Source organism: Tenrec ecaudatus, chromosome 15 (assembly GCF_050624435.1).
Source record: "Tenrec ecaudatus isolate mTenEca1 chromosome 15, mTenEca1.hap1, whole genome shotgun sequence".
Taxonomy (NCBI): Eukaryota; Metazoa; Chordata; class Mammalia; order Afrosoricida; family Tenrecidae; genus Tenrec; species Tenrec ecaudatus.
The window spans coordinates 27,133,249-27,159,412 of record NC_134544.1 but is presented as its reverse complement, the minus strand read 5'-3'; the positions used below and the strand labels follow the sequence as shown (position 1 = coordinate 27,159,412).

The following is a 26,164-nucleotide window of genomic DNA, read 5'->3' as shown; positions in this document are numbered from 1 at the left end:
GGGCGTGAAGCAAGGAGAAAACAAGGGCCGGGCAGGGTGGAGGCAGCAGCCTGAAAAACGAAGGCGAACCCAGAGTTCACAGTCGGGGCTGCCAGCGCCTGCTTGCCGTGGCCCAGCAGAACCCACGGCCCACGGTCTGACAACTCCCCCCGCCCCCGTGCCCAGGACGCCCGCTTCTGTCATTAAGCCCTCCTCCCTTCCTCAGAGGGATCGAAACAGAAAAGTCTTTGCTGAATCTGGGTTCTCAGGGTTAAAAGCCAGACTTGTGGAAAGGCAAACACACATCCAGTAACTAATTATCCTTTAATTAAGGCAGAAGCCCTGCTTAAAACAATTAGCTCTGGGAATTGAACAGTCAGTTCAACTCCATTTTTCACTAATTATTCTTCCCCGATAGCCAGGGTGGGGGCAGCGGGGCAGAGGGCCGGGAACAGGGCGAATGCATCCGGGGCCCTGGGTGCGGACTGGACCGAGTTCTGTTTGGTTTGGATCGTGAAGTCAGGGGAGAGTTTGGGGATATGTTCTGAGGGTGTGGGGAAGGGCAGGAGGATGTGGTTTGGGCCAGGGGAGTCGGGAGGCCGCCCCAGGCTTGGCCGTGCGCCCTGGGAAGTCGAAGGAGCTACTGCCGGCCACACTGAGGTGGCTCCCGGGGCTGGAGTGGAGGGTGTGGGCCAAGGATTAGCTGACTGGAAAGCAATTAGATGAGGTGGGGCTGGCTGGGAAATACCTGGCATCCCAGGGCCAGAGTTGAGACTTGCTTAGGGAACGCCATAGGCAGGAGGCCGCATGGGGTCTGGGAGGTGGAGGTGCCCCATGAAGAGGTGGCTGCCGGGCCCAGGAGGCTGGAAGTCTTTTGCCTCCGGTTGATGGAGAGAGGTGAATAGGGGTGGAGGGAGACCAGGGCAACCTCTGGTTTTGGAAGGAGCCCCTTTCCATAACCACTTGTCCTCCTAAATGCCTCCCCATCTCACTTTTGCCCACTGCCTCCACAGCCCCTCCAGCTCCTTAGACCTTCCTAAGGTCCCTGTGCCGCCCCATCACCTCCTACTTTCCTGAGTAGGCACCGCTGGCTAAGTATGGACTACGAACCATGAAGTGGGAGGTTCAGACCCAACCAGAAACACCTGGGAAAACAGGCCTGCTGGTCCACCCTGATAGGGCACAGCCGTCAACCCCCCAGGAGCACGGGGTGCTGGGCCACGTGGGGTTGGAGCAGTGGCACCTGGTTTGGCTTGGGGGCTCTGCTCCCCTGGTCGTGCAGCGGCTCTAAGCTTGGCTGCTAACCAAGAGCTGGCCTTTCTTGAAGGCTGGGGGGGTCGTCTGCTTCCATGATGGTTCACAGCCCCGGAAGGCCTCCAGGGCCGTTCTACTCTGTCCTGTAGGGAGTCGGAATGTGCACATCGGTAGCAAGTTTTTGTTGTTGTTTTGTTTATTGGTGTTGTTTGTTTGTTGTTGTTTGTTGTTGTTTGATGTGGTGGCTGGGCTGCAATTCACATGGTTGTACACATTGGGCTACAATCCACATGGTCGGCAGTTCAAAACCCCCTGCGGCTCCTAGGGAGAAAGGCTGGGCTTTCTACTCCTGTAAGCAGATACTGTCCCGGAAGCCCACAGGGAGGTCGCTGTGAGGTCGCATTGACTCAATGGCAGAGATTGGGGGTTGGTTGGTTGGTTGGTTGGGGTGGGTGAAGGTAGGAGAGATGTGCCCGGTGTCAGCATTCCAGGGACTCGCACATGTTGAAGGGGAAACACGTGCCCAAAGGAAAGCACATGGCTTGGTTTGGGGGGCAGGTTGGGCAGGTAACTGATCCTCCTGAGAACCCAGTAAGAGGCAGACTGGCTCCCCAGAAAGCACCCACATGCATTTAACCTTCATATAACCCCTGGTCTGTGCTGGAGGGGAGGGGTCTTCCCAATCAGAAGCTCACTCCAGGAGAAGGACCCCTGGTGCAGGCAGACAAAGCCAAGGGAGGAGAGGGAGGTGGCTTGGAGTTCCAGTGCATAGAGACCCTCACACCACCTGGTCCAGTGAGGTGCTCACTGCCAATGGAGGCCTCTATGTCCCCATAGCACCTTGTGTGAAGACAGGCCCAGGGCTCCACTTCCACAGGTGCCCATAGCCTCTGAGATGACCCTTTAACTTCCCCAAAGAGTCAGTGCCCACCTTCTTGCTCCCTCCCCTCCCCCCACCCTCTGGACAAGCATGCACGTTCTCCAGCCACACTCCCAAAACTCCGAATGTGAAATGCGGGAGGGCAGGACTCAGCAGTCTGTCTTCAGCCTGGCTGACAACTTCTGATGGACATCACAGGCGGCCAGAGCGGTGTCACTAGGAAGAAGGGGCATGTCAACCACTTCCCTGGCACCGAGGACCGCTGACCCTTGCCTCATGCTACAGATGTGAACGCCCAGACTAATCGTAACACACCTGTGGCACTGGCATCCCAGGCTGCAGTGCTGGGTGGGTTTTCCGGCCCTAGCCGCTGTGCTAGATCGGCCTGGCCGGCTCACGTCCCCTGAGGCGCTACAAGACACAGGAAGCGTGCGCGTGTGACTGTGTGTGCGTGTCCCAGAGAGATGGCAGTGTTCCCATGAGTCACTTCCTACCCACGAGTGCCGTTGGCGCACACGGGCCACCCCATCCTGTCACCCACATGGGGGTCAGGGATCACTCCCCTCCCTCCATGGAAATGGGCCAAGTGGACCGAGGAGGTGGGAACGCTGTCGGTACTGGCTGGGACCTGTCTTCACACCTCCCCATCCTTCTGTGACAGGGAGACAGCCCTCCCCACATGGCTGAGGGGTAATGATGGGGTCCTCGGGGGCCACACTTGTGCCACATCTCGGCCTCAGAAAAGGGCTGCGTGACCCTCCTGGCCAACGCCAGAGACCCAGGGCTGCCTGTCCTCAGCTTCCGGGACAGTTCCTCTGGAGATGTCCTTCGGACTATGGAAGGCCCAGGGAAGAGGTGTGAGCCTGGGCTCTCAGAAGCCACTGCCACTGTGGGCATCTGGGAGGGTGTGTTCTGTCAACCTATGGAAGGACATTTTCGGGGAGGTGCCTGAGTTTCTGACAGAGGGGGGCGTGTTCCTCGGGAACTGAGCGGCTATGGAGTCTGTAAACACCAGCCAAACCAAACCCACAGCCATCAGGTTGCTGCCAGCTCACAGAGGTCCTGCAGGACAGGTGGTACTGCCCCGTGGGGGTTCCCAGGCTGTCGATCTTAATGGGAGGACACAGCCTCATCTTTCTTCCCAGGAGCAGCTGGTGGGTTTGAACTGCTGACCTTGGGGTGAGCAGCCAGACACATAACCCAGTGCACCACCAGGGACTCTTCCAGGAAAACCCTGGCCCACAAAGATACATGCCTGGAGTTGGGGCTGGGCTCCCTGCCCGCTGCGCAGGGCTGTGGCAGCAGGTTCGTGCTCAGTCAATTCGGGTCTGGACTTCTGTGGCCTTGGCCCTGGTAGCACCATGGTTAAGCACCGTGCTGCTGAGCTAAAAGCTGGGGTGGGGGTTCAAACCCTCCCAGGGCTGCCGGGAGAAGAGCTGGTAGCCGCTCTCAAGAAGACCCTGAGCCAGAATTTTCTAAAGACTTGTCTCCTCCCAAGTGGTCTCCACTTCTCTCACATCTGGCCCTCCCTGGGTACCCTAACATGTCCCCATCTAGGCTAGACCTCAAAAAACACAACCCCCAAAACTCGCCACCATCAAGTCAATGCCAACTCATAGTCCAGACCTAGACCTCCAAAAACTAGAAAACAGACTCACTGTCCTCAGGTCGGTTCTGATTATTGGAGGACAGGGTGGAACTGCCGCTGTGGGTGTGTGAGACTGTCACTCTTTATGGGAATAGAAAGCCGCCTCTTTCTCCTACAGAGCTGCTGGTGGCTTTACACTGCTGACCTTGAGGCTAGCAGCCCACCAGGGCTCCAAACTTAGAACTAGGCAGAACCAGAAGCTTGCCCTTGGCCGTGAATAGACACCCTTCTGGCTGCAGAGGTCAGGGGAGGCTTCTGGGGGGTGGAGGAGGGTCTTGTAGTCAGCCCATGAGCAAGTCCAGTGCAGGTGGGGAAAGACAGGCTCATCAGAGAAGGACAAGCAGCCAGCTGACAACAGATAAGAACTAGCCGTCTTGGACACCTCAGAGAGGAAACCTTTGGTTGGAACAGAGGCCTGGGAAAGGGAAGGAGACAGGATGGAGGTAGGGCCTGGGGGTAGAGGTGAGCCAGTGAGCAGCAGGTGAAAACACCCTGCCCCCTTGAAAGGCTTTAGCCATTAGCCCAGGGCAGCCTGGGAGTGGATGGGTAAGAGCACCTGGGGGATACCTGACTATCATGTCATTCATCCAAACACATCATCTCCTTTTAGAAAAAGACCGGTCCTCCCATCATTAAAATGCATATTCTGCTAAGGATAAGGCTTAAAAACCAAACAAAGGTACAAGTGCCAATTAAATACTCTTATCTCCAACCTCAGAGCTGGCAAGGAGGGATTAGTGCATCTCCTTTGTCCCTAAGGCAGCCCCAGGCCCTTTCCTGGCCTGGACCTGCCTGGGTGGCTGCTCCCCTGAGTACAACAGCTAATCGCACCTGTGGGTAGCACAGCCCCATAGATCTTTCGGCCCTAGCGTCCCTCCCAGGCCCAGCATCCCTGCCCACTGGGTCCTTGGTTTGCCCCTCCCTCCCAAGCCCAGGGTCAGCTTCAGTCATGTGGCCTCACACTGTACCCTCCCCGCCACCCCAGACTGGCACCTCGGTGGGGAGCCTGCAGGCAGGCGTCGGTTCCTCTCCCACACGCCGTGCACAGATTTGCCCGCACAGGAGGACGTGGCCCACGCGCTGGGTGCTGTAGAATTCCATGCTGGGGAGCTGGTCATCGGCCAGGTGGCCCTTCTCCACCACCTCGAGGCTTTTGCTGGCTACTTCAGCCCCTCCCCTCTCCCAAACTGCTTTGCAGCTCACCCAGGGGCCCCGAGCAGAGGCCACTCTCTCTGAGGTCGGGACACGGGCTACTGTCCTTTTCCGTGCTTCTTGCAACACCCTTCTAATGTCGTCTGTTTGTCAGGCTTCATGAAAGAAACCATCTGCCCGCCCCCGGCCCCCCAGGAGGCATCTGTTTTCCCTGAGCGCTCCCCCCCCCCCCCCGACACACACACACACACAAGTCCTGATGTCTTGCAGAGAGAGATCTCCACCAGGGGAGGCCGAGTCTCATGTCTGGGGGGAGGTTGGCACTGGGCCCCTGCCTTTGGAGTTCAGGGGGAGGGATGGCCAGACGACCCGCCACCCCTGGGAAGCTTCCCAGAGGAGGCTGGGCCGTTTCGCAAGCCTTCGGGGCACTGTGCACTGGACGCCCCGTTGGCCCTGGCACAAGAGCGGCGGTGAGGAAACCCGGAGACACTCTGTCTGCCTTCCAGCAGGGCGCCACTTCTCCCTTTCCACGGCTTTGCTCAATCCCAGGGGCGGGTGCCCTGGCCACAGACCCGGGACATGCCGGGGCCACAGGGCTCCCTCTCCTACTTCTGTTCTTAAGGGGGCTCTTGGGTGGGGGGGGAGTCGGGGGGGGGGGTGGCGAGTGCGCAGACCTGGCCTCAGAGCCCTGAGATAAGGCAGCCCGGCCCGGGCCTATCATGGTCATCTCCGGCGGGAGGCTCGCTGACGCAGGGAAGGATTCCAGACGGCTTCCTTCTTGGGTTGAACTCCAACGCCCTTATCTCCTTTCCTGCCCGGCGGGACTCCTCACTCCTCACACACAAAGGACAGCCCCACCCAAGACACCCAGCCCCCTCTCCCCCCATACACACACACTTAAAAGGAGAGGTAGGTTCAGCCTCTGGATGAATTAAGCCTCCAGGATTCTAGAGTCACTGGCTTGGAGCGTCAAGCCCACCCAAAGGTGCCATGCAAGACAGTCTCTGTGATCAACTTCCAAAACAAGCCAAGTGGGCACTGGACGGGCACGCAGAGCATGGGGGGCCGGAATGGGAGCAGAGGGTATTACAGGAAAGGGAGCCTGGGAGGCCGCTTCGGAAGCTCCTCGGAGTTCTTGGCCAATGGAGACATTTCTCAGAGAAGCAATAAAGCAGGGGGGGGGTGTTGTCGGTGCAGTCACCAGACTCATTGTGAGTGTTTGTGTGTGGGATGACTAGCCACAAGGTCAGCAGTTCGAAACTACCCACTGCCCCTTCAGAGAAAGAGGAGGCTTTCTACTCCCACAAAGATTTACAGCCTCGGAAACCCCCGGGCCATTCTGCACCATCCTATTGGGCCACTATGAGTCAGAACCAACTCGAGGACAGTGGATTTGGATGGCCGTGGGAGGCAGCTGGCCCCGAGTGTCCCCTCATGCTGCAGACAGGGAAGACTGGGGCCACGGAAGGCCAAGTGTTTACAGGGCCAGTAGCCTTCCGGTGGAAAGTGGGACCTGAACCTACCCCCACCCCTCCTCCTTCCCAGGCTGTGTCACCACAGAGTAGCAGTCACCAGGGCGACAAGCAGCCCACCTCTGGGGCAGGGGGCTGGCAGAGTCTCGTGCCAGTCCCAGGTTCTCCGCAAGTTGCTATGGGAACGAGAAGTTCTAATTTCCTGGCTCCGGGCCTGTGAAAAGCACAACCCGAACCTTCCGTTGATGTGGGTCCCTCCGTTAATTTCCTGTTTGACTGTTTACTTTTGAGCTAGTTCCTTCTCACCACGCCCCTCCCGCTCCCCTCAAAGCCGCCAGCTCAAGTGCGGGCCTCAGGTGGGCAGGGAGCCCAGCGTGGGCTCCAGGGCGGGTGAGTGGGCACTGTAGGGAGCCTGTGCATTCAGAAGGCACACCAGCCTGACTGGGTCAAGCCCTTCTCCCGTGAAGAGGGGCTGCTTTGTGCTGACTCAGAGACACAAACAACCATTCCTGGTGCCGGGGGCGCTGAGGGTCCCCTCAACACCCCCTGAGGGGGAAGCTTGCGGAATGACTGGTCCCCATCCTTTGCCGCCACCCCCCCACTGCTCTCCTCACAGCCCCTCAGGTCTGCCCCCCTGAGAGCAAAAGGGCCTCAGTTATCATAATCCCCGCAGCCGTGGCAGGGCAGGTGAGCCCGCCCACCCAGTGCCCTGCACTGCCCGGTGACGTCATTCCCCCCTTGGCAGCCTTCGGGGCCCGCACCCGAGCCTCAGAGGGGCCTGCCCAGCCCCCCGCGTGAAATGGGGCTCTCTGTCATGGGAGGGTGGCAGTAGGCCAGAGGTCTCCTGGCTGACTCTGACAGAGCCGTGACCGGGCCAGGGCACCATCCAGAGCGAAAGAGGAGAACAGAGAACTTGAACCTCCCGCTGGCCCCGTGTCAGCCTTGAAACTCACCACAGCCAAAGTCACTGCCACCAAGGCCGGCGGTGCTGACTTGCAATCCGGACCCTGTGGGTTTTGCAAGACTGGGGCTGTGTGCAGTAGAAAGCCCGGTCCTTCTCCAGGGAGCGGCTGGTGGTGTCGACCTGCCCACCTGCTCGCTTTATGGGGAGTAGCCCCACTGTCACCAGGTCGCCACCTGGGCTCCGCTCTGCCTTCTGTAGCATTGTTACAATCCTCTTTATTACAGGCTGCAATATTATCTATCGCAACTTAGTGGCATGCCTTTGTGTTTCTGCTTTCTCTGAGACTGAACCCAGCAGAACCCAGTCAACTTTGGCTGCACGAACTACTCCGTGACCCTGCGTTCCCCAGTGTCAGCCTTCCCACTTCAAACACCCACCACCACCCCACCACCCCCTACATCATTCCTAGGCCCTAAGCCTCCGGGAGGCCATGGTCCTTTTAAGTCCCTGGTAGGTGATTCCTGAAAGCAGGTTGCTCTCTTGAAAGGTGAAGCGGTGCTGGTGGCTCTTTCTGCCAGGCCTTTAGGAAGATGCAGAGGTGGTGGGCACAAAGGGAGCCCCACAGGGGACACCCAAGGAGCCGGAAGGTGCTGGCAGCGGGTGTGGCCCGCTTCCCCAGTGTTTCAGAACCCGACCCAGGGTCCTGAGAGCCACCCATAGCTTGGGGCTTGTGTTCAGAGCCCCTCCTGCCCAGGCCTCTCCTAGAGCTAGCCCTTGAGGAGCCAGGGGGAGCAGGCTGCTGCCCTGCAGCCTGAATGTCTGCAGAGGGATCCTGTGCCTGCCCTGCGGCCAGACCACATTCCGCACCCCCGGCCAGCTGTGGGCTGGAGCATTCCCCCGTGTGACATTTGCTGTCGCCACTGTGTAAGGGAGGTTTGCAAGCTCGGCAGGAAGGAGGCTCATTATTCCCTCTGGGGCGCCCGGTCTGCACTTAGGGTGCTGGCCTCCTTGGCGAGCAGGGCTGGCGGCCAGGCCACAGGGCACCGACTAGGATGGGAGTCCAGACCAGAGCCTTGGGTTTCCTTGACATCAGACCAGGGCCGCCTGCTCAGCTCCTATCAGGCAGACAGAAGAGCGGCATCTAAGGACAATCCTCACCGCCCCCCACTGTGCCCACCCCTGGGGGTGATGATAAAGATGAATGTAAGATGGCACTGACTGATGGCAAAGCCTGGCTGCCCCCCCCCCCAAGAGATGGCTGGTACCCGCAGCCGCCCTAACTGGCTGCCCTCCCCTGGGAAGCAGGTGGGCCCTGCTGTCCTCTGAGGCTGGTCCCCGAGTTTGCACCTCCCTCACCTCCTCCCGCCTCCTCGCCCTCTGCCCACAGTGCTGTCCTTGTAAGTTGATATCCATTGGGCCCCGTGTGTGCAGAGTAAGGCAGCCCAGCAGGGCTGTCCAGCCTGTGACCCTTCAGGAGCCTATGGTGAGCGAGGCCTGGCCCCCAAGCTGCCTCCACGTGGGCACAGACGGACGGACGGCTCCCCTTTCAGCTACGCGCCGAACCCGTGTGCTCTCTGCTGTCGTCCTGAAACACATGGGAGGCTCACCTTCATTCAGAAACCGGCCCCCAGTACTCTGGCCACCTCCTGCTCTCAGCACTCCACCCGACTGCTTTTCTGTGGGTCAATTCAGAGCAAGAGATAGGGACAGGAAGAGCAGCCCCCCACACCAGCCCAAAGAAGAAGGGAGTGAGCGGCCTTTCCCTGACTGCTCTCTCTGCCCCACTGATCCAACCCGCACCGCAGGCTTCCACCTCCTCCCACGCCCTGGCAAAGGTCTCCCGTGCCTTGTAATCACCCGTTCCAGGGGACCCTGGTCATTGTTCATCTGATTTGACCTCTCTGACGTCTGGCACCATTGACCTTGTACTTCTTGGAACGCTCTGGGCTTCCATGACGCCACTTCCTCTCCCCCCCACACACACCCCGAGTTCGCCAACCAACCTTCCCTTCCTCCTTTGGGGGTTCCTCTTCCTCTTCGGCCCCCCTTTACAGCCTGCTGTTTCCAGATTCGGAACCCTGGTGGGGTCCATGTTAGGCTGCTAGCTGCAAGGTCAGCTGTTCAAACCCACAAGCTGCTCTGCAAGAGAAAAGACAAGGCTGTGTGCTCCCATAGGAACAGCCTGGGAAGCGCCTCGAGGAGCTGTGAGCCCAGACAGAAGCAATGACCGCGAGCTTGGTTTTGACTTGGGGTGTCTCCATGGATGTGTGACTCCGGTCCTCTTCTCATGCTCGAGGTCATCTCACCCAACCCCCAGGCACTGGTGACCACAGACAGCCAGTCTCCACCCAGGCCCACAAGGGCCGTGGGCTCCGTATTTACAACACTGAACTTCACGGGGGGGGGTGGAGGCGGGGGCATGTCCTCAGTTCCCCACATATCCATTTCCTCACCTTCACCTCTGCCACCCAAACCTAGCTACCAAGTCAAGCCACCACCATCTCTCCCAGCCACCTGGTGTCTCCGCAGCCCCTCCTGCCATCACCCCACCAGCTCCCAGGTTCTTCTCCACTAAACAGTGAGATCACGCCTCTGATCTTCCATTTTAACGTTGGGATCAAGTCCAAGCTCAGTACCATGGGCTCCCCAGCACTTTGGGTAGAGCCCTTGCCTTCTGTATTGGCACGCTCTCCCGCCATCTCTCTGCCCAGAGCGACGCATGGTTTAGCCAGCTGGAAGCACTTGTTGGCCAGGGCGCTCTGCTACTTCACATGTTCCTCTGTAGACCCATGTCTCATGACATCCATGTACCAGTCAAAAATGTCTTCATTTCTCCTACTAGACTGTAAGTGAGGAGTCCTGGTGGCGTAGTAGGTTACAAATTGGACTGGTAGATGCAAGGTTGGCAGTTCAAACCCCCATCCACCCCACCCCCGGCTGCTTTACAAGAGAAAGATGAAGGTGTCTACTCCCATGAAGAGTCTCAGAAACCCACAGGGGCAGCTCTACTCTGTCCGTAGGGTCAGAGTTGGAGACTGAGTTACCAGTCTTACTTTTGTTATCCTGTGCTTACCCAGTGCTTAGCACGAAGTGCAGGCTCCTCTAAATGCTAGGAAGGTGGGTGGATGGATGGATGAATGGGTGGATGGATGGATGGATGGATGGATGGATGGATGAATGGGCAAGTGATGAGTGGACAGGTGGGTGGAAGGTTGTGTACATGCTTGTGTGGGTGGGTAAAAGGATGTGTGGTTGATAGATTCATAGGTTGTTAACTAGATGGGCTCATGGGTTGGTGGGTGAGCAAGTGGGAATGAGGCTAGACGGTTGGGTGGATGGTGGCCAATACCAAGAATAGGCAAAGTCATTCCAACGGTGTGAAGGTGCAGGTGGGTGATGGCCACCCACCAATAGAAGTAGGAAACTTGAACAATGCCGCCCACCGAGCTGAAAGCTCATCCAGGAGGAATGAACATCGTTCTTCCAGGAGAGGGATGCTGACCTGGGACTCTGGCACCTTCTAGTTTCCTTAGCCTTTCTGTCTGGAAGCCAGTGTCTGGCGAGTGCCACTTAACTCCCGAGCCCCAGCTCCCTGTCTGTTAAGTGGAGATAAGAGTGCGCGTGGCCGGTCCCTGTCTTCACCAGCGTGTCATGAGGGCAGAGGGCACGGTGCCCTCCAAGTATGCCAAGACCTCCAGGGGAGCGCGGTGTTTACAGAGCTCGCAGTGTAATGGCCGTAATGACAGCTTGCCTTTGAAGCAAGCGTTGTGCCCTTTCAAAGCTCTTGCACATGACCTCATGAGGTGCTTCCAGCAGTTCCAGGCAGGTACTATTATCCCCATTCTCAGGTGAGGAAAACTGAGGTGCCAGTGATTTAAGGGTTACTCTGAGTGACGGCCTGCTGACAGGCTTCTCAGTCGATTGCCTACTCCCCTGCTGCCCCGAGCAGAGCAGGCTGTGATGAGCCCACTTCTCAAGGACCCGGGGTATTGCCCTGAGCCTGGTCCCGGGTCGTCCCCTCCACTTGGAGATAGGTGCAGGTTGAGATCCAGCAGGGATGCAGAGTGGAAGGGTCCCCACCTTCCTAGACCATGTGCCACCTCAGTGCTGGCTCCCCAGCCCCTCCTGCTCCCTATCCTGTCCCTTCCTCTCCACAGTCAAAATTTGCACCCCCCACTAGGGTTCCCTCAGCCACTGCAGACATCCACTCACCCACTCTTTGCCCCTCTTTCTTTGCTCTCTCCTGCAAGGACCCTAGACCCCCTAGGCCTCTCCCCCTAAGGATGGGTTCTCCTGAAAGCAGGGTTTGAGGCTGCTTGGGTGTGCTCCACTGGGGCGCTTTGAGGTCAGGGCATCAGGAGGATGGGGCGGTGAGGAGTGCAAGAGCAGGAGGTAGTGGGTCGGAGTCCTCAATCCACTCCGGCACAGGGAGGTAGCCCCCAGGTCCTTCCATCAGCACCCAAGTCACCAGCCAGATTACACCTGGGCACACCTTGGGCCGCCTGCCCTTGCCCTGTGGGCCGCCCCCCCCACCCCCACAGAGGGGGGGGAACTGTCGGATGAGCTCATCACGCCCCTCCCTCCCCAGAGGCTGCAGGACTTCTCACTGCCCGTAGAAGCACCTTGGCCCCGCCCTCCCGAGGGAGGATGTGATGGGTGTGACCACAACAAGACAATGGGACAGGAATGCATTCGCTTCCGAACAGAACAAATGTGGTGCAGGCTCACAAGACAGCCTTGGAGTCCCAGCCCAGAAACACAGGGTGGGGGGTGGCCTGCCCCAGCCCGCCCACACCCTTCTGTTCCCAAGACACCGGGAAGCAAGCTGACTGCTCTCCAACCCTCCCCGCTGGCCAGCTGTGCAGATAGATGGTCCTCCCCATGGGTCCAGGCTAGTGAGACCAGCCACCCAGAGGGGCCTGCTCTGCACCTTCCTGAGACTCTTCTTGGAATGGAATCAAGCACAGTCCCCAAGAGCCCCCAAACGGAACATAACCTAAAGAGGAGGGTTTGGAGTCCTTTAGTCCTAAGACCAGCTGCCCTCTGGGACAGCAGAGCCAGATTCCAGAACACTTCCATTTTCACCGAGAAGGAAGGTCCTGTCCCAGAGACACGCTCCCCGAGAGCAAGTTCAGTACAGACCCCTAGGAAGCCCATGGGCTCCTGGAGGCACGGGGACCCTTGCAGCGGGGCCCTGGAGGGGTGTCAGAAAGGAGGGCCTGCTGGGTAGGCAGGCCAGACCCTCTCCCAACACAAAGAGCAGCAGGTGGTGGCCGGCGCTGGGAGGGAAGGCTCTCCTCTTGGTGGGACAGGAAAACGGCCTCTGTAGAGACCTGAGTCCACTCCCACGGCTGGCAGTGAGCACCCCCACCCCCACCCCGCTGCACCTCGCCAGAAGGCTAGTGTGCTGGATGGAGAACCTTTTGATCGAGGATTCTGATGAAGACTTATGATCAAAGCTGGGGGCAGGGGGAGGCGGGGAGATGCATCTCAAATTCTGGTGAAATCCAGACTTTCTGGAGCCATTTAGGCTGGGTGCACCCCTGAAACTGTCACCCTGAGTTAACCTTGGAACTTTAAAACAAATTCGCCCTGGTGGTCTATTTAAACCCCAAAGTAACCCCTCTCCCCAAGGGCCCACCTCCGTCAAGTTCCTTCTGACTCATGGAAACTCAGATTCACAGTGAGTCGGTCCGACTCACAGTGACTGGGGAGACGTGTCCCAGGCGAGTTCGAGCTTACAACGTTTTACGGGAGTAGAAAGTCCTACCTTTCTCCCGAAGCTTGGCCAGTGGTTTCACATTGCTGACTTTGCAGATAGATCACAGCCCAGCACACCCCTGCTGCAACCCCGGGACCCCTCTTCTGGCTCTCGGACCCAGGGGGAGGATTCCCTGCAAGTCTGTCTTTCTAGTTGACCATCGTTCATGAAGCTGTCTGCGTTCTACAACTACCTATCACGTGATGCTATGAGTCTGAGTCAGACTGCACCCCCCAGCCCCTCCCAGGGGGAAGGGGAGGCCCATGAGTCTGCATGGACCCGAGGGCGGTGGGGTTCGTTGGTATCCACCTGACACCAGCAATCTGAGAGAAGCTGGGGCACGCCAAGGGGAAAGAGCACCATGCTCCAGCAGTCGATAGGAGACACTGGACCCCTCCAAGTCCCCAGCTGGGCTGGAGGGAACTATGCCCCACCAAAAGACAAGCATCTTCCCCCGTGCCTGGGAATGTGCCCTCGTTTGGAAGCAGGGTCTCCAGAGAGGTGATCGGTTATACTGCAGGAACAGGGTGGGGGTCTCAGCCCCATCTGCCCAGTGTCCTACAGAAGAGGAGAACTCAGGCTCCGGAGACAGAGGAAAGGGACCGGGTGACAGGGGAGGCAGGGACCAGCTCCCCCTGCCAGAGTGGCCTGAAGATGAGCAAGGCTGCCTCAGGAAGACCCTGCGCAGGTCCAGGTCTCCCCAGACATGCCCTGTGGTTGCTAGTCTCTGGTGGGGTCCTGTGACCCCCTGCACGGCAGAATGACCTGAGCCGGTGCTGACTGGTTTGGACCCATGGACAACGCCTTCACGCAGCCTTCACGAGGCTGGACCAGGTGCTACAGTAAGCCACAGGGGTTCGCACCGGCTGGTCGTCTGAAACAGATTGCCGGGCCACTGGGGCTAGTCTGTCTGAGCCTGGAAAACTCCATGCTTACTGCCATCGAGTCGATGCCGACTCGTAGTGACCCTGCAGGACAGGGTAGAATAGCCCCCATGGGAATCTGACATGGTAACTCTTTACGGGAGTGAGAAACCTCCCCTGTCTTCCCCAGAGTGGCTAGTGATTTCGAACTGCTGACCTGAAGATTAGCAGCACAGTGGGTGACCCACCACCCCAGTGAAATCTCTGGAAAATCCTTGCTGTTGTCGTTAGATGCCATCAAACCGGTTCCGACTCACAGCAGCCCCGTGCAGGAAGCACGGCCTGGTCCGGCACCCCCTCACAGTGGTTCTTATGTATGAGTCCATGGCGGCAGCCACTGGGTCACTCCGCCTTGTCAAGGATCTTTCAAAGGATGGAGGCCCAGTATCACCATCATCACTTCTAAGGACTGTCCGGCTGCTCTTCCTCCCGGACATCTAGATGCATTTGTACTTTAATGAGTCTTCACCGGCACCGGCATTGAAATGCATGGATCCTTCTTCGGTCTTCCTTATTCACTGTCCCATGGTCACATGTCTCCCAGGCAACTGGAAACGCCATGGCTTGGGTCAGGGTCACCTTAGTCCTCAAAGTAACATCCTTGTTTGTCAACACCTCCCAGAGGTCTTGTCTTGAAGCAGATTTACCCAATACAACGTGTCGCTGGATCTCTTGACCGCTGCTTCCATGAGCATCGATTGTGGAGCCAAGCGAGATGAAAGCGAGGAAAGTCCATGGAGAGAAATTAGTGACCGCCAGGAGATGTGGGCAGAGGGAAATCAGGACTGACTGCCAACGAAGGCAGGACTTCTCTTTGGGAGTGGATGAAAACGTTCTAGAATGAGTGGTGATGATGGTATGCAACACAGCAAATAGACAAGAGACCACTGACTGCTTTAAAAATGGGAAAAAGTTAATGTTGTGTGAATGTTGTCCTAATTTTGAACAGGAGAGCGAGACTGAACAGAGAGGGAAGATGAGGCAAGTACAGGGATGCCTGGGCCCAGCCTTGCTCAGAAAGCACTTCCAGCCCCTCGGTAACTCAGCACAGCCCCAGTCTTGCATCAGGTCCAGTCCTGGGCCCCGGGGAGTGCGGTTAGCCCTCCTCCAGCCAGAGCTCGAAGGAGCCCGGTGGAGTGGTGGTTAGGCATTTGGAGAGTCATTTAAAACCCCCAGCCGCGCTGTGGGACAAAGACGGGGCTTTCTGCTCCCATAAAAAGCTGCCGTCTTAAGGGGCACTTCTTCCCCATCATGTAGGGTCGCTGTGGGTCGGAATGGACTCGATGGCAGTGTTTGTTTGGCCTTGCGCACAGGAGGCCAGGGCTGAACCTCTTCGAAGGCAGGGGCGTCGTCAACGAGGAACTCCCTGCTGTCGCTGGGGGTCACAGACTCTGGCGCGCAGCACACCATGTCTTGCCTGTCCTTAGAGAAGCAGGTCACTGGGATGGGCTCTGTGGAGCCCCTGGGCGGCTTCAAATCACCAACCTTCCTGTCTGCGGCTGATCATCCAGCCAGGGTCCCTTGGGAAGTCGTTCAGCTCTCCAGATTGAGCCGACCGGGCTGGGCTGCCCCTGTGAGTGTCTGAGGCTGTAACTCTCAAGAGCAGAAAGCCTCATCCGCCTCCTGCAGAGCGCCCGGTGGTTGGTTTCGAGCCACTGACCTACTTGTTAGCCACCCAGCGTGTCAGCACTTTACCACACCAGGGCTCCTGGCATGCATGTGTCATTTCCCTGAGGATTTTCCCTGACCCCTGATTAGCCTCTGGTGTGTTCCCAGCACACCTGCCGCCCCCACCTGCCTCCTCCAGTCCCACCTGCCGCCCTTCCCCGCCATGCTCAGGGCACAGTGGCCTGGCTGTGGCAGCATGGCCGCCCACCAGCCCCAGGGAGGTGGCCCTGGCACCTTCTGCCCCACCTTTGTGAGGTCCGACCCCCGTGGAGTGGAGGCCTCTGCCTGGGGCTGGAGAGGGGCAGGCCTGAGACTGAGGGTGGAATTCCGGGAGCTGTGACTGAGCACTGCTCCGTGTCCCTCTCTCCACAGCTCTTGCAGTCTCAGGATGTGAAGGAAGACGCCGTCCTTTGCTGCTCCATGGAGGTGAGTGGTGAGCGCAGAGACCCCTGGGTGCACACCCCTAAGGACCCTGGGGCACGAGCACCATCTTCTTTCAGAGAGGTGGCAGCGGCCCAGCCACTGGGCAAATCATTGCCCTCAGGAGAGAGCCCAGAGCCGCTGGGTGCTAGGAGGAGAGGGCTGCCAGCCTGGGATGCCAGGACTTGCCAGGGCTCCTGAGCAGGGGTCTCGCTAGAAGCCTCCCGTTTGGGGGGTCAGGAGTGAGGGGCGCTTAAACAGCAGCCTGAGCCTATGGGGCAGGCTTTCTGATCCTTGGCTGGCTTCCCTACCTGGGGCTTTAGGGGAGGAGGAGGGGGAAGCAAAAGCCACGCCCTCAGAGCACTTCCAGTCTGGTTCCGAAAAAGATCTCTCTCTCTCTCTCTCTCTCTCTCTCTCTCTCTCTCTCTCTCTCTCTCTCTCTCTCTCTCTCTCTCTCTCACACACACACACACACACACACACACACACACACACACACTCAGGTTGAATGTAGTGTCTGTGTAGGAGGAGTGTGGGCAGAGAACAGGCATCCCCGAGGGAGAGGTCAGGGTGGGCAGGAAGGTCAAGGAAGGCCTGGTGAAGGAGGGGAAGCCTTCCAGAAGATGGGGGATGGGGAAAGGTCAATGCTGGGCCCAGATGGGGGTGGACAGAGACTCAGCAGAGGCCCATAGGGGCAGCCAGCCAGGGTCACAGTGACCCATCAGGGGCCTTGCAGGATGACCGGGCAGGTCTGTGTCTGGCCTTCTGTCCTGGTGTGTACTTCTCCCCTCACCTGGGGGCTGTGAGGAAGGAATGGGGGCCCGAGGCTCATTCTTGCTCTTGGGTTCCACCTGGACACACACAGGTAACAGTAGGCGGGGTGCATCTCCAAAGGTTCACCACCGCCAGGGCGGCCACGGTTCAGCTCAGGGGTTAGTCAGGGAGGGCTTTCTGGAAGAGGGGCCCTTGGGTGAGAGGCAGAAGTGGCCCAGTCTATGGGAGGCTCCTTCAGCCCTGGCTGCTCCTGCTTGTTGCTTCCAGCAGATTGACTGCAATGTGGCCTCCCACAGGTGGCTTACTGGTTAGGTAGCCAGCTGCTGACCATAAGGTTGGTAGTTCAAATCCACCCCAGGACTGGACAGCCATCCATCTGTCTAGTAAAGACAACCCCTGGGGGCCAGCACAGGGGTGGGAGTCACTGGGCATCCAAAGCGACCCAACACCCCAGGCCTCTCTGCCCTCCTCCTCCTCCTCCTCCTCCTCCTCCTCCTCCTCCTCCTCCTCCTCCTTCTCCTCCGAGGCCCAGAAGTCAGGCTGAACATCCCTGAGGCCTGCCAGCTCTCCCCCACCACTGCAGCCTACTGGCCCTAACTCCTTTCCACCGCCCGCAGCTGCAGAGCACAGGCCGGCTGCTGGAGGAGCAGCTGCCCGAGATGATGACGGAGCTCCTGGCCAGTGCCCGTGACAAGATGCTGTGCCCCTCGGAGTCCATGCTGACCCGGTCGCTGCTCCTGGAAGTCATCGAGCTCCACGCCAATAGCTGGAACCCCCTGACGCCCCCCATCACACAGTACTACAACAGAACCATCCAGAGACTGACAGCCTGACCGCCAGGAGCGCCGGCGGGCCGCCCGCAGGCAGCTGGGGCACTGGGGCGCAAGGCCAGATGGACAGGCGGGAAGGCAGAGTGGCCCTAGCAGGAGAGGAGAAGGTGCTGGGGAGGGGGGCAGGCAGATTGAGGGGCGGGGGCCAGGCTGGAGCCAGGCAGGGAGGGACCAACCCCTAGAGGAGCCCCCACCGGCACCCCAGCCCAAGCATGCCACCCCCATCCAGAGGGGCACTCTTTCTTTCCACAGTGGCCCCCGCCTTGTCCTCCTGCACCTGCCCCCTCCCAGCTCACCCCGGCCTACCGCCACGCCTTTGTGCCAGGGCTGCCTCTAGGTGACTCCTCTCCCGTGGGGCCCAGCTTGGGTCAGACAGGACCTCCGAGCCTGCAAAAGTGGGTCGTAGACGGCGAGCATTGTTCCCCACTCTGTCTGCCTCTGTCGCCAACTGGCAGGAGGCGACATGTAGCAGATGTCCCCGAGGACAAAGGCCGGCCCAGTCCCCACAGCCACCGTAATTGGGGGCCTTTGTCAGCCACAGGGAGGAGGGCCGGGCTCCCCCTCCCCCTCCCCCACCCCCCAGGTCACCTTCATGCTCCTCCCGTCTGCCCCCCGCCCCTCCCCCAGCTCAGGCCTAGGGGTCCAGCAGGGGGGCAGGGCCCTGACAGTTACATTTGCACTCTTTTGTTTTATTGTGTTTTATTTTCCTAAAGCCGGTTCCTTTGAAGTCTCTTTTCTCAATGGAAAGAGTTGGTGGTGAGCATACATTCCTCTCTGAGAGGGCCCCTGATTAGCCCGGGGCAGGCTGGTGGGGGGGGCGGGGTGCTCTGCTAGGATTCTAGCCACAGCCGGCCTGCCAGGAGCCAATTAGGGTAATTGGAAACTTCTGCCGCGGCGGGGGTCCTGCTGGAGCCCTGTGTTTCTCAGCCACTAGCCTCCAGTGTCCCTGCCATCTCCTGTTAGCTCTGCTCTCTCTCAAAGGGCGGTCCTGCCCACCGGGCCGCACTCAGGCCGCCCTGGCCCCACCGCCCGGTGGCGAGCAGGGACAGCAGCATGGCCGGCAGATGAAAGCCAATGAACTAGAGGACTGTCCCCAAGCTAAAGCCCCTTCCAGGGAGGAGGTTGGGCCTTGGCTCCCCAGGGCCCCCAGGACTGTGCCATGGGCCCAGGCTCATTGCCGGCTGGCTAGGGCGTTTGCCTGTCACTGGGGGACAGGGGCCTAGTGCATCATGGGGGAGGACAGTACTAGTCCTGGGGGCAGGTTGAAGTTTCCTAGAAGGATCCTGGTGCCATCCCCGTGCTGATGCCTGGGCCCAGGCGTGCACAGGGAGACCGGTGCCCGGAGAAAAGCTCCGTCCAGCTCCGTTGCCAGGGTCTAGAACGCAATAGGGGGTTGGGGGGATGAGCCCCAGGAAGGGACATCAGCAACCAACGGAATGACCCTCTGGGTCATTCAGACCCAATCTGACCGACCAGGAGACGACGGTGGGCCAGGGAGGCTCCCTGTATTTATTCCGAGTAGAGGAGAGCAGGTGGGGCAGGGACAGGGGTCCCCATGCACCAGGCCTTCCTCAGCACCCAGCCTGCCTCTGCCCCCCAGGGTGTGATGCTGCTGGGGACAAGGTGGGGGTGCTGACAGAAACGCCAGGAGGGTGGCCTTCTTCTCTCCCACCCCCTTCTTCCCAAGCTTCCCTTCCTGCCACCCCCTCCTTGGCCCAGGGCCTTGAAGGGGATGCTGTGAGGGGCCAGGGGTTCACAGAGGGACACCTGGGACGTGGCGAGGCAGTGTGCTCAGTCTCACCTGTATCGGCATACTGGAGGAGAGGGTCTCCCAGCCCCTTCCCTGGGCTCCAGTACAGGTGTATGGAGGGTCTACTGGTCCCGGGAGAGGCTGGGACGGGCTTCCCCCCACCTGGCTAGTCCCCCACGCCCCAGACCAAGATGCCAGAGCTCAGACACAGTAAGAGACGTGTGTGCGTGTGTAGGAATACATTTTCAGTAGCGTGCTGTGCGGCGGCGGCCCCACACACGGGGTCTGTGGGAGGTGCTTGCTCCCTGGCCCCATCTCCAACACCCATTTCAGCTGCTTCTCCAAAGCTGTCGCCGCCCCTGTCTGCATTTCTCGGCTGCCAGATGTGGAAAGGGGGCGCTTCAGAACGCTCATCCTAGAACAACACCACCGATATCTCACGGAGCGCAAGGCAGGTCCCCACAGGAGACCCCTGGGAGACCACGCAGACGGAACCAGAGGGGGCAGCGCACCCCACAGGCCTCCTATCCCCTGGGCCAGGGCCCCCTCTGCAGAGGGCGAGGCCACACCCCACGTGGCTTTTGAATGTCGGGGGCGGGGGCCGACCAGCTGGGTGTCGTTGTGAGGCTGAAGCTTGTGTTCACTCTCCGACTCGCCTGCCAGACACAGACACTGCCCAGTTCGTGAGGCCGGCCCTGCTCTTCAGGGCACCTTCGTCCTTGCTTCCCCACCCCCACTCCAGGAAGCCTGCAGCTGTGCCGAACCCTTGAATATGGCCGGAGACCTCACCGCTGCCCTCCCTGGGGGGGTGCACACCCCAAACCCAGATTCTGTCTGCTCACCCTTCCTTGTCCACTCTGGGAGGGCGTCCTGTCCACCCATGTCAATGTCAATGTTGGCCGCGTCGGTATTTATTCTAGTTTTTATTTTATTCTCTCCAAGGGAGTGGGGGTGGGGTGGTACCACTGACCGTGACCACTCCCTGGGCAGCTGCAGAGGCCCTGAACAGCCAAGCCGCCTGCAGGAACCACCCCCACAGGGCCACCCCAACGGGCCTCACGGAGCCAGGCCCAAGACTGTTACCCACCCCAGACACAGCCAGTGGGGCCTGTGGCCTTCCACAGTCAGCACGCTGTTGGGAAACCTCAGACTGGGTTTGGAGGACTCGGGTCAGAGAAGGCAGCATCCCCTCTGCCCTGGACACTGGATGGGAAGGGCTGCCCCCCACCTCACCCTCACCCCCTCGGCCTAAGCCAGCCGAGAGCTGGACCTACCTCCCCGAGCAGGGCCTGGGGCTTCCTGCCCAAGCTGCAGATGCGTCCTGTTCTCCACACCACCTTCCCTGCCCCCTCGGGGTGTCCTGCTTTCCAGCCGAACCCGAACGACAAGTGGGTTTCAAAAAAAATAAACACCACCAAAAAGCAAAAAGACCCTGGATCCGTGTCCTCTGTGTGCCCAGCTACGGGGCTCTCTCCCCGAGTGGTCGCGCCTCTGCAGGTGCTGGTGGGAGTAAGGGGTGAAGGTTGTGAAGGGGAGCCCAGGAGGACAGGGATCATGGGTTCAGACACCACCAAGGTCATAGGGCTAAGACAGTCCTGTGGAAAGTGGCGTCTCAGCCAGAGGTGTGGACAGCCTTGAGTCTCTGCACCCCCAAACCTCCCCTCTCCCCAGAAGTGGTTGTGGCATTTGTAGTGTCCAGCAGCAAGGAGCTGCCCGGTCCCAGTTGGTCAAGTGAGTCATCTACAAGTCTCAAAGGGGCACATGATTTCTTTTCCCAGATGCACGGTCCCTCGATGGCAAGGCTTTGGGGACACTGCCGCCTGGTAACAGCTGCTCCCCCTGGGGTAGCTAGAACCTGCCCGTCTGCTTCCTCCTTGGGGTGGGGATGTCCTTGCCAAGCTGGCAGCAGGCTTGGTGAGGCAGGTGGAGATGCGGTCCTTGCCCATGACAGAGTTACACCCTGCCACCCAGCTGTGCGGAAGCAGTCCGTGGTACGCAGCCTGGGTTGGGAGAGAGAAAACATTTTAATTAAGCAAATGGGTTATCATTGTCAAGCCCCCCCCCCCTTTTTTCAATGCAATGGAGTAGGAGCAGAAATTGGAGGTCAAAATGGAGGGGGAGAGGAGCGACAAGCACTCAGTGGGGGTGGGGGGTGGGGTTCTTCCCAAACACAACTTGCCAGAAGGGAGGGGAGATTTTGTGTGAGATTTTGCCCTGACTACACAAGGTTCCCGAGATCCGTCATCCGAATAAGCAGCAAAGTTCCAACCCTGCCGCCCACATCTGCGCTGGACCGCGTCGCTGCCCTCCGGAGGCGGGTCTCATCTGTATGGGGGTCTGGAGGCGGGAGGAAGGCAGGCTCCGTGCTGGGCATGAATCAGCTGGGAGCACACAAATGCCAGGCAAAGAAGGCAGAGGAGACAGATGGGTTATGCTTTCACACGAGTGATTGCCGTCTGGCAGTCCCCGCAGAGCCGTGTGTCCGTCCATCCACCCGTCAGTGCCGCCTCGGTTGGTCTCATGAAGAAGCAGCAGGTGAGTGTTACCCGGTTCCATTTTACAGAGGAGAACACTGAGGCTTAGCAAGGTGATGTGAGCGGAAGAAGCTCAGCGTCCTGTCCACTAGCCCAGCCGTGGGGCATGGCCTCCTCTGCCTCCCCAGGGAGCTGGCTGGCCACCCTGACATACACTGGCTCAGCCAGCTGCCTGCAGAGATGCTGCCATGGGAGCTTTGTGCACTGTGTGCCCTGGAGAGTGAGGAAATGGGTGGAGGAGGCCAATGGCCCTGTGACCAGGGCAGCCGGTGGGGTAAAGGGGTCCCATGCAGTGTGTGCAGACAGGCCTGTGACCCCCGAAGGCTGTGGTGTGGCTGAGCCCTGGCTCCCACAGCGGGTTGGGGGCACCAACCGCACCGCCAGCGCCATGCTCAGCCCTCCAAGTCCCTGCCTTGGGGCCTTGCTACTCTGCGCATGCCCGCCTTTAAAGTGAACCCCCACTGTGATCGAGCTGGGGGGCCAGCAGAGAGAAGGTGCTCACTGAGTTGGGGGTGGCCGGGGCTCCCTGGACAGCTGTTTCCCACAGAGAGCAGACATCCTCCAAGGAGGCGGGCAGGCCGGCCTCAGAGACACTCACTATACAGCAAGTCACAGCCTTTTGGGTTACCCGGCGCCTGTGAAAGCAGAGCCCACGCTTTGCGGTGGAGCCCACTGAGCCCGCTGTGAGAAGGACCACACTGGCTCGGAGGCAGGAAGTGAGCAAGCACTTGCTGTGGGGAGCATCGCCACAAACATGCAATGTGTTATTTAAAAAAACAACAACTTCGAAGAGCAATAAAGGCAAGCCCGGTGCAATGGCATGTGTCTGTGCTGTCCTCGGGAGAGGCCCGTTTCTTCTGAGGAAGGGACACCGCCCAACAGCACAGCAAGGTCCAGCGTCCACCCACAAGAACCCCTGCAGTCCCTGGAAACGGACTTGATCCCCCTGGGTAAGCAACTTCCTTTGACACCTCCCTCCCTCTGCCCGTTCAGACTGCAGAAAGCAGCCAACAGCTCCCCAGTCGATTCCAACCCCTGGAGACCCCACGCCTGAGGGGAGGAGGCATGGATCCACGGGGTCCTAAAAGCTGGAAGCTTTGGGAAGCAGGTCCTCAAGCTTTCTCCTGAGACTCTTCTGGGCACGTTTAAACCACCAGCCATTCAGGCAGCAGCCGTTGTCACCCCCCAGGACCATGCAGTCAGAAGTGAACCCACGCGTGGACTACAGGGTGAGTGGGGAGGAGACCCCCCCTCCCTTCTCAAATGTCTGGCCCTCACCTTCCACCAGAATTCACACTTGGCATCGGCTCTCTGCATTCAGGAAGAATTTGTGTGGCTACAGACAACCTGCCCAGAGCGAGGACCCTTCAACTGACGTCTGCTGGGGAGGACAGGTCCCGCTGGAAATGCTCCGGTATCCCTCAGCTCCGGTCAAACCGCACCTGGAATATCAATTCCCTTTGGGAACGCAACCTTGTCAACAGAAAGCTTGCATGCATCACAAAAAGAGTCCCACTAGCTCACTAGTTCTGGGCGGCTCACCAGAAGGTCGGTGATTCGAACCAGCCACCCCAAAGGAGAGAGATGAAGCAGTTGGCTTCTGTAAAGATTCCCGGCCTCACAAACCTGTGTGGCAGGTCTGCTCTGTCCTCCAGGCTCGCTGTGCATGGGGACACCCTGGGCAGCCGTGGTTTGCATTTGAGGCTTGGTTTAGGGTGAGCTCACAGAGGCGCGGTCTCTGTGGGCAGATAGTGCACCTGAGACCCCGCCGTGTCAAACACGTGTCCTCAGAGATAGGGAAGAAGAGGTTAGCACGGCTGGCACTGGGCACCAAGAGTGAGCTGTGGACGCCCTGATGCAAGGGGCAGTGGATAGTGTGGCAGAGGAACGACTGAAGTCCCGAGGGAGGGACGGGGGGAGGGAGGTCTTCCTGCGGGAGGTGTTCGACAGAGCTCGTGGACCACCTCTGAATGCCAGAGGGATCTTTCTGCAGAGTGCAAGATGCGGATCCATTTGATTCTGAGATCCTGTAAACGCCCCAAGGGAACACTCATGTCCAGAAACTGCACTTGCCATCTGCTCCCTGGAGTGGTTAGGGTCCATGGAGTCACTTCCAACGGAGCAAAACGCTGCCCGGTCCTGCACCGTCCTCACAGCTGTGATATTTGAGCCCATTATTGAAGCCAGTGTGTCAGTCCATCCAGATGAGAGTCATCTTCTGTTTCACTGGCCCTCTATTTACCAGGGATGGTACCTGCTCCGGGAGAGAGTTGGTCTCTGAGGATATGTCTCAAGTCTCACCATCTTTGCTTCCAAAGAGCACACGGGCTACTCTTCTTCCAAGACAGTGTGCGTATGCACATGAACCTCACCCGACGGGATGTATAGAAATCAAAGTGAGTGACATTCGTGCTCAGAGATGATGGAGAAGCTCAATATCGTCAGCCAAACAAGGCCAGGGGCCAGTTGTGGAATAGATCATCAATTGTTTATGTGCAGGTTCAGTTAAAATTGAAGCAAATTAAGAAAAGTCCACAAGAGCCAAAATAGGACTTCTGAATACATCCTACCTGCATTTAGAGACCAACTCATGAACATATTTGACCCACTGAACACTGATGAACAAAGACTGGACAGGCTTGGGGGTGGTCTCAAAGGCATCATACATGAATAAAGCAAAAGGCCACTTAAAAAGGCAGGAAAGAAAGAAAATACCAAAGTGGACGTCAGAAGAGACCCTGAAACTGGTTCTTAAACAAAGAGTAGCTAAAGCTATTGGGAGAAATGATGAAGTACAAGAGCTGAACAGAAAAGTGCAAGAAAGCAGCCCAAGAGGACAAAGTAAAACATTATAATGAAATGTGCCAAGACCTGGAGTTGGAAATTCAAAAGGGGGAGAATGTGTTGAGCATATCTCAAGCTGAAGGAATTTTTTAAATTCAAGGCTCGAGTTATAATATTGAAGGATTCCATGTTCAACATGCTGAATGATGTAGAAAGAATCGAAATATGAGCGGAATGCACAGAGTCGCTGTACCAAAGAGAATGGACCACCATCCAGCCGTGTCAAGAGGTCGCATGTGACCAAGAACCATTGGAACTGAAGGAAGAAGTCCAAGCTGCACTGAAGGGATTAACCAAAAGTAAGGCTCCGGAAATTAATAGAATACCAGTTGAAATGTTTTCTGAAAATGATGAAACGCTGGGAACAGTCTATGCGGGGAAATTTGGAAAGCAGCTAGTTGGTCAACTGACTGGAAGAGATCCATATTTGTATCCATATTTCAAAGAAAGGTGGCCCCACAGACTGTGGGAATTATTGAGTGAGGTCATTAATACCACATACACATGCATCTTTGGCTGAATCTAATTTTTAAATGGATGCAGCAGTACATTGACGGGGAGCTGCCAGCAATGCAAGCCAGATTGAAAAGAAGCCGTGGGAGAATGAACGTCCATTGCTCCGATCCATCGGCTGAAAGTAGAAAAGACCACAGCGCTGCTTCTTGTGCTTTATTGACTGCGCAGAGGCGTCCGTCAGTGTGGACCCTAACAAGCTGCGGGCACCGTCGTGAAGGCGGGAAATCCCAGGCTGCCTACCTGTGCTCTTGTGGGACACAGGCCAGGGGGAGGCCACGGGGTTGAAAGTCAGAAACGGTATGTGTCAGGTGTGTCTCCTCCCACCAGACTTCTTGGATGTGTAAGCTGAGGAATAAGCTGAGAAGCTGTCTAAGGAAGAATGTGGCATCAGACGTGGAAAATAGGCTCATTAACAACCGACAAGATGCCCCGTGTTTGTTGAAAGCCAAGAAGATTGAAGGGGATCCAAGACGACATGGATTCGGTATGGATTACCACGCCAGGTAAAGGAAACCAAACCCTTCAGCACGGGACCCATGAGCAACATCATGATCAACAGATAAGAGATTGAAGTCGCCAAGGATTTCATTTTATTTGGACCCCGGTCGAAGGACGTCAGAAAACCATACTGCCATCGATTTGATTCCAGTCACAGCGGCCGTGTAGGGCAGCATGGCACTGCCCCATGGGTTTCCTAGGCTGTAAAGCTTTACTGGAGCAGAAAACCTCATTTTTCTCCTGAGGAGCTGGCCGGTGGCTTCAAACTGCTGCTATTGTGGTTCTCAGCCCAACCCGTAACCCACACCACCACCAGAGACTTCCCCCCGTAGAAGTCAGAGACAACCAATCACACTC

General features: G+C 58.2%; 1 protein-coding gene across 3 annotated transcripts in view; it reads left to right on the top strand.

Annotated features, from left to right (window-relative positions):
• The window catches only part of CTIF (cap binding complex dependent translation initiation factor), a 263,218-nt gene extending 242,375 nt beyond the window's left edge, over positions 1-20,843 (top strand). For all 3 annotated transcript variants that reach the window (XM_075533017.1, XM_075533018.1, XM_075533016.1), the window contains 2 exons: positions 16,014-16,067; positions 17,453-20,843. In XM_075533017.1, coding sequence (XP_075389132.1) covers positions 16,014-16,067; positions 17,453-17,668 — 270 coding nt within the window. In that variant the 3' untranslated portion in view covers positions 17,669-20,843. The remainder of the gene's footprint in view (positions 1-16,013; positions 16,068-17,452) is intronic.
• The last annotated feature ends 5,321 nt before the right edge of the window (positions 20,844-26,164 follow it).